General features: G+C 42.0%; 1 protein-coding gene across 2 annotated transcripts; it reads left to right on the forward strand.

The window, feature by feature from the left end:
* The first annotated feature begins 564 nt into the window (after positions 1-564).
* On the forward strand, positions 565-5341 carry LOC130558800 (zinc transporter ZIP9). Of its 2 annotated transcripts, XM_057341424.1 has the most exons (7): positions 565-1251; positions 1808-1913; positions 2727-2900; positions 3198-3266; positions 3640-3725; positions 3979-4113; positions 4277-5341. In XM_057341424.1, exons 1-7 carry the CDS (start codon positions 1156-1158, stop codon positions 4532-4534), a joined length of 924 nt encoding a protein of 307 aa, XP_057197407.1. In that variant the 5' UTR covers positions 565-1155; the 3' UTR covers positions 4535-5341. The 2 variants fall into 2 exon arrangements, with proteins under 2 accessions (XP_057197407.1, XP_057197408.1); XM_057341425.1 differs by lacking the exon at positions 2727-2900.
* The last annotated feature ends 2022 nt before the right edge of the window (positions 5342-7363 follow it).

The following is a 7363-nucleotide window of genomic DNA, read 5'->3' on the forward strand; positions in this document are numbered from 1 at the left end:
CCAGGCGTCGCTCATTTACAGACCGAAGATGACGGGCGGGGATGTAGACCTGGAGCACTGAGTTAAGATAAATGGGCGAATTTGCCGTTATCGTTCTGCAGGCCAGTGTCAGAGATCTAAACCTGATGCGGGCGGCCACTGGCAGCCAGTGAAGTGAAATCAGGACGGGTGTTACATGGGTTCTTTTGGGCTGATTGAAAACTAGACGTGCAGCTGCATTCTGGATCATTTGCGAGGGCTTGACTGCATTGGTTGGAAGGCCGGCCAGTAGAGAACTGCAGTAGTCCAGTGTTGATCTGACCAGAGCTTGGACAAGCAGCTGACAGGCATGCTCCGACAGGAACGGCCTGTTTTTCCTGATGTTGTAGAGCACATACCTGCAAGTTCCAGTGGTTGCTGCGATGTGGGAGGTGGATTTCAGCTGGTCGCCGAGCATCAGGTTCCTGGCAGACTTGGGTGTTATTGAGGATTTGAGCTGAATGGTAAGGTGGTGTTCAGTTGATGGGTGGGCCGGGTCTAACCAGGAGTTCTGTCTTGGGGAGGTTGAGTTGTGTACATTGGACAGTATTTAAATGATTTTGCACCATTCAAGCTCTCAGAGAGGGTTCAAAACACTTATTTTTCCTCATTTAACGGCTTCTGGTGTCATTTTATGTCAGTTTTTCTTTCTTTGCCACAACGAAACAATAAAGCACTGTAGTCTTTGACCTTTCCGTCTTATGTTGAGTCTTGTGATGAGCCTCCACAGAAGGACAAACCAGGAACAAAGCCATAAGCTCGCTTGGAGTTTTGAATGAATCATTTTTAAAGCAGTTTATTGAATGGTTCGCGAATCCCTCATAGACTATACGGTAACGTACTGAAACTGTAATTCTAAACCAAATAAGTACTAGAATGACTGGAATGACTCGTTTTAAACGAGCCGTCTGAACGAATCGATTCTGCAAATGAATCGAACGCTGTTCTCCGAGCATCATGGGTGTAGTTTCGGGTTGTGTGGCGATATGGAGGGTGTTGATACGTGGAGAACTTCACTCATGGCTTTCAGTGAGTGTCCAAAGAGGACTTTCCGTCTTTCTTTTGTGTGTTCTGTTGTTTCACGTCCTGAAGAAGTTTGAAGACTTCGAACAGAAGAGCTGAAGAAGTGAAGGAGTCATGGACGGAGTTTGGGGTGTTATTCTCATTTCTCTGGCTATGTTCGTGGGCTGTCTCGTGCTCGGGATTATTCCACTGTTGTTAAATTTATCAGAGGTGAGAGACTTTACCGTGTTTTAGTTTATATTCTATATAAGTGTCCGTGTTGCTTTAAGAACTTGATTAGTCAGTTACATTGTAACATTATGACAGGCAATGCAACACTGCTTCAAATACAGATTTGATACAATGTATCGAATACCGCATACAGAATGCTTCTTTGTATCAGTTTGTTGTGTTTGTGTTTATTCTCTGTTTTCATGTTGATTTTTACTTTCTTTTGTTCTCTCGCCGGTGTATTTTGACTTCAGACACGTAGCAGTTTTTCATGTCAACGTTTGCATGTGATATTTCGTCTTTTAAAACTGCCATTTGTTGTCGCCAACAAAATTCAACTCTAGTCAGCGGGATTTTATGTTTCATTGAAATAAAGTAGTGTGGAGTTACAGTAACGTTACTATTATAGTATTTTGATGTGTTGACGGACAAATGGTTTTACATTTTCATTTAAAAAATGACGCCGCCATTGAACACCTCTAAAAAGCATTTATCTTCTTATATTGTCTTTCATTTGAAAAACGACACATTTTAAACAAATGTTCTCTTTACTCAGCAAAAACTGCAGCTGATCACTGTGCTGGGGGCGGGGCTTCTATGTGGCACCGCTCTGTCAATCATCATCCCTGAGGGGGTGGAGCTTGTGCAGGAGTCATGGAAAGGTGAGCGAGACTGATTCATCCGCTTATCAGGTGATGAATATGTACCATGTCACACTGCATGGCGCTACTGTCTTTCATTTTTTTAGCAGACAAGTTATATCAATCCATAAGATGAGATCTCTTTACTATCTCAATCCTTTCTCCTAGACGTCATTGAGATTAAATGAAGAGCAAACGGAAACGTTTGTTCAAGTCTCATCTGCGTATTTCTCCAGAGAAAAAGAGTCAGAAATGGCACAAATGTCTCTGTCATTAGAGTTTGAGAAGAGATGTCAACAGTGTCGCAAACAGAGCTCGGATTTGTTAAATCTGCAATCAAAAGTCAATATTATCAAAAATCTCAATATGAACTCAAAACATTTCTCATCAAATTTACTCACATCCAGGTTGTTTTACCTCCATAATTTAGAGGTAATTTTAGGAGAAACGTCTAAGTAAATACTTACATGAAACACAACTAACTCCATCAAATCTCCTGAGCTATGAAAAATCAACCTTTGGATAAAAACATCATTTTAAGTGTAAATGTAAAATGTAGTCAACTGCAGGCTACAGATGCTTTGGATGGAGCTTTGTTTCAGTTTTAATCATAGTCATGGTCTTTAAATGAAATGTCTGTCCACTATCAATGAGTGCGGTGTAATGCAGTATATAAGCATTCAGCGCTTTATTTATTCACACACACCCTTTCAACAAACTTCAACACATCTGTCATCAGACCGCTCACTGTTTAAATAATAAGATAATTGCTCTGTGAGATCACTATCACTGTGATTATGTTAGCCATTAAAGAGGTTTTTGGTCATCCTGTAGACTGGTATTGCTCCTCTGTGAGACAGAGTCCAAATATCTCTGAATCCAATTCAACACTTCTTCCGGCGGGGGAGAAAACCCTGCGTCCTCACTTCTTCATAGGAGTGTCTCTCGTCATGGGCTTTGTGCTCATGTTTGTGGTGGACCAGATTGCCAACTGCTGCTCCTATCACGGTACCCGCTCCCTCATTCATTACCATCATGAATCTGAATCTAGCCACATCATTCGTCCAGACGTGCATGTGTGCAGAATGTAACATGCTAAATATGATCGTAGACTATATATGATTATAATGTTTAGCAAGTTTTCTTCTGTATACTTCAACTTTATTAAGCATACTTCTAGGTAAACGTCAAGGATATTTTAAGGATAACTGTCATATGTTACAGCTTCAAAACCTCCTCATACTGGTTTCTGATTTCCACCCGGACGCTCTCCTGAGAACATTTCTCTTCTGTTTTATTCCCCAGAATCTCAGGTGCGCATGTCTGGTCGCTACAGTGTCACCGCCACGCTGGGTTTAGTTATTCACGCTGCCGGTAACAAGCCTTCTCACTGTCTCTCTTATGTTCCCAACACATTGTTTGTTTCCCGTGATTCTCAGATAAACGGATTACATTACGCTCAATCATGCCAGGAACATTTTCTCAGTAAGATTATTCAAGTGAACAATGGGTTTGTCACAGTCAACAGCGTCAGAAGCTGCTATCTAGTGTTTAGCGCAGCATCTGCTGTCTGGAAAGAGGAAACATCGAGACATTGAAGTCATTGTGTCCGAGTCTGTCTCGGCTGCTTTTATGCACTTCTTACCTTTCGCTGTTTCCTTCAGGTGTTTGAAAAGAACGAATTACTGTAAATCGAGCCGTATTTCTAGAGTGTCGTTAAAAGGACCGTGTTGTTTGTCTCGTTCAGCTGATGGAGTGGCTCTGGGGGCGGCTGCCGGCTCCTCGCAGGTGTCTGTTCAGGTGCTCGTGTTTTTCGCTGTCATTTTGCACAAGGTGAGACTTCTGGAATAAGGGGCTGTGTCCACCGCGGCGTTTCTGCCGGTGTTTTTCCAATTGTTCCCAACGGAAACAGCTGGTGGTTTTTTTCCCCACTCAGCGTTTCTCCCACGCTCAGCGCCGGCGTTCCACCGGGCGTCCAGAGTTATTATTTCTATATTTTTACCATTCAATATTGACCATTATTTCTGATAGCTTATATTCGGAACCGTGTGAGTGAGTCTCTCTCTCTGTCTGTCCCTTGTCTCAGGCTCCAGCAGCGTTCGGTCTGGTGTCTTTCCTCATGCACGCTGGTCTGGAGAGGAAGACCATTCAGAAGCATTTACTGGTGTTCTCTGCTGCCGCGCCCCTGCTGGCCATCGGCACTTACTTCATCTTGAGCGCGGTGAGACTTTACAACAGTTTGCCAAGCGACAACTATGACAAGCCCTAATCAGCCAACATTGTCTTAACCGTAGTCAAATTTAACACCTTTATATAACATTTCTCATCAAACTCCATTTATGAGGCGCAAAAACAGTGAGATTCGAATATTTTCCTCTTTGCAGAGTAACAGCTCCTCTCAGAACCGCTTGAGTGCCACAGGAATCGGGATGCTGTTTTCAGCCGGAACGTTCTTGTATGTGGCCACAGTTCATGTTTTACCTGAAATCAGCCGCAGAGGGCAGCAGCGCTCCTCTCATCTTCATCATCACACAGAAACAGCAGGACACCAGCAGCGTGGACTGGGAGTAATGGAGAGTCTCACTCTTATACTGGGAACTGCATTACCTGTGCTGCTGGCTCTCGGCCTGCCAGAGGATTGATTCATCCATTACGCTTGAACCATTTTTGTTGTTCATTACAAGTTTTATGTTTGGCCAAGTTGTCAACCAAAATATGAAAGTTTTATGTACATTTGTTTTATTTGCTGACAAAATATTCATCACTCCAAAACTAAACAAACAACCAAAAATGGTCTGTGGTGATATCATTGTACCACGATCGTATCCTTTGGTAATACCATGATACTGAATAATTTATTTATTTACTATTGTATCCAGATATGGTACTTCAAAGAATGCCATTGTGTTGTTATTAGGTACTGTAATAACATCATAAATAGGTGCATTTCCCAAAATATCATGATGTTATTGTACAGATTTTCTGTCAATGAAGTATTTTAAGTTAGAAATGTTTATGTGCTTTGGACTTCCTGTTATAGGGGCTGGAAACAGCTTGTGTATTTTTGGGCCGTGTGCACATTCAAAGATTTCCTGTTAGACAGCAGAGTTTAACAGTGATGTCAGCGATATTTACATGGGACACAGAGCACCTGGGTCAAGTGTGTGTTCGGCATGGCTGTGATGAACGTTTCTTTTAGATTTCCTCTATCGGGAACGCACACATCTGGAACACATCCAGTCTGGTATTGTACTATCAGTTATTTTATTGCCGCAAATCTTAAGCGAAAAAGTCTCTTGTTGTAAACGTTTGTATTGAATCAAGAATGGCCTAATATTTGTATCTGGCAACAGCAACAAATGTTTATTTTGAGAATTTCAATACATGTGGATTAAAATGTCGCAACAACTCATGAATTCATCATGTGTCAAAATAAATATAAAAGCTGCTGTGCGTTGTGTGTGCATTGCGTTCGGAGATCATCTATGTGACGTGTGGTTAAAAATGATGGTTTGATATGATGACCAATGGATTAGGCACAATTTGTTGTCAGTTAATATTCCTTTTTTTAGAGAAGATTGTCTAACGGTGCCTAAAGTATGTTTATATATTTTAATGCAGAAATTCTTCATCTGAAAAGCCATAATACCAGCCATTGTAACAGTACTGATGTTATCATCAGGTTTCCTGATTCATGCATCACTACACACAACACAAGGTTTCTTAAACAATAAATATTGTTTATTATAAATATGTAAACAACAAATATTTTGAAGTCTTTCAGTATTTTTAGAAATGTAAAGAAATTGTCATTATTTGGCTCATAAAAATGTATAAAATAAATACTTTTAAATTATTCATAAACACACCTCCTTCAGACAGTTTTGGCCTGGACTTGATGCCATCTAAAAGCTTATTGGTTTTTATAATACTGCTGTTAACATTGTAAATGTTTCTCAATTCTATAACAAAAAATAACACACTTCATAAAAACACTGTAAACCCTGTCATTTAAAGGGACAGTTCACCCAAAAATAAAAATTCTGTCATCATTTCCTCACCTTCGAGTTGTTCCAAATGTGTATACATTTCTTTGTTCTGATGAACACAGAGAAAGATATTTGGAAGAATGCCTATAACCAGACAGTTCTTGGACCCCATTGACTCCCATAGGGGGGAAACATTACTTTATAGGGTTTTTTTGTTCTGTTGAACACAAAAGGAGATATTTTGAAGAATGCAGGACAGCAAACAATTCTGGGGCACTTTTGACTATTTTTTCCTACTATTGTAGTCAATGGGACAAACTAGAAAGCGAGTAATTCATGACAGAATTTTCATTTTTGGGTGAAGTAGCCCTTTAAGTGTTTAAAGTAAAGTTGTCAAATGTTTGATACTTTTGGTAGGGTGTGGTGTAATGAGATAAGACACAAATACAGAATGTAATGTGTGGCCCCAAAACACATATGGCTTGTTTCACTTCAATCCTAGCAAATGTAGATCTCTCTATAAAATGCTTTGATATTTTGTCATCATTGATGACTGCAGTCTCCAAATATATTTTGGCCTCACTGTACATTCAAAACGACTTTTTTGTACTGTATATGGATTTAACCGAGCTAAACTGCAAAGCTAATCTGTCTTCATTCTGTAATTCCAGCGAGTTTTTCAGCAATAGAAAATGAGCTCCTTTAGCTAAATTGTAAAAGCACGGCTGAGAGACGCCGAGGTCATGAGTTCAGTTCTACAAGTGTATACGTTAGGAGCATCTCTCAGATATCTAAATGTAAAGTACACTCGTATTGTGAAACATCAAACAACCAGTAAGAACAATAAGAGCAGAAGCACACCTCTTATTGTGTTCAGAGTTTCAGGTGTTCCAGGTGAGCGCTCAGCTCTGCTTCTCGTGCCATCTGATCAAAGGTTCGACGCGAGGTCCGTTCTCTCACCCTCTCTCTCATGTAGCAGGAGGCGAGCGCCACCCTGCGCCTCCTCTCCTGGGCCTCCTCCCTCTCCTTCTGCAGCGTCTCTCGGCGCTCCTCTTTATCCGCCACAGTCCTGCATCTCTGCTCCCACTGCGCTTTCTCCTCCTCCAGGACCTTCTCTCTCAGCCTGCGATGGGTGTTCTCCTTCACCTGGTTTTCCTCCCTGGCGCTGTGAGCTCTGTGACGGAGCTTCTCCTGCGTCTGGATGACGGCGTGGTTCGTCCGCAGTTGGCACCGATGCGCTAGCGTCTGTCTCTGCTCCATACGAACCCCGTTCTCCCGCCCCGCCCGCTGCTGCGCCCTCCGCATCAGCACCTCCTCTCTAGCCACGCGGTCTCGCACCTCCTGCATCCGCGCCTCCACCAGCAGCGCGCGATTCCCTTCGGAGCGTCTCAGCTTTTGCTCCAGCTCTTCTCTCTTCAGCTCCTTCTCTGTGCGCTGCTGTTCCTCCAGCTCCTTCTTTAGAGAGATGTGCTTGCGTAACTC

Source organism: Triplophysa rosa, linkage group LG9, assembly GCF_024868665.1.
Source record: "Triplophysa rosa linkage group LG9, Trosa_1v2, whole genome shotgun sequence".
NCBI lineage: Eukaryota > Metazoa > Chordata > Actinopteri > Cypriniformes > Nemacheilidae > Triplophysa > Triplophysa rosa.

Coding starts and splice junctions, on each gene's coding strand:
- LOC130558800 (XM_057341424.1), top strand. CDS start 1,156: ATGGACGGAGTTTGGGGTGTTATTCTCATTTCTCTGGCTATGTTCGTG. Junction 1,914..2,726: donor TGTGCAGGAGTCATGGAAAG/GTGAGCGAGACT, acceptor GTCATCCTGTAG/ACTGGTATTGCTCCTCTGTG. Junction 3,267..3,639: donor TTTAGTTATTCACGCTGCCG/GTAACAAGCCTT, acceptor TGTCTCGTTCAG/CTGATGGAGTGGCTCTGGGG.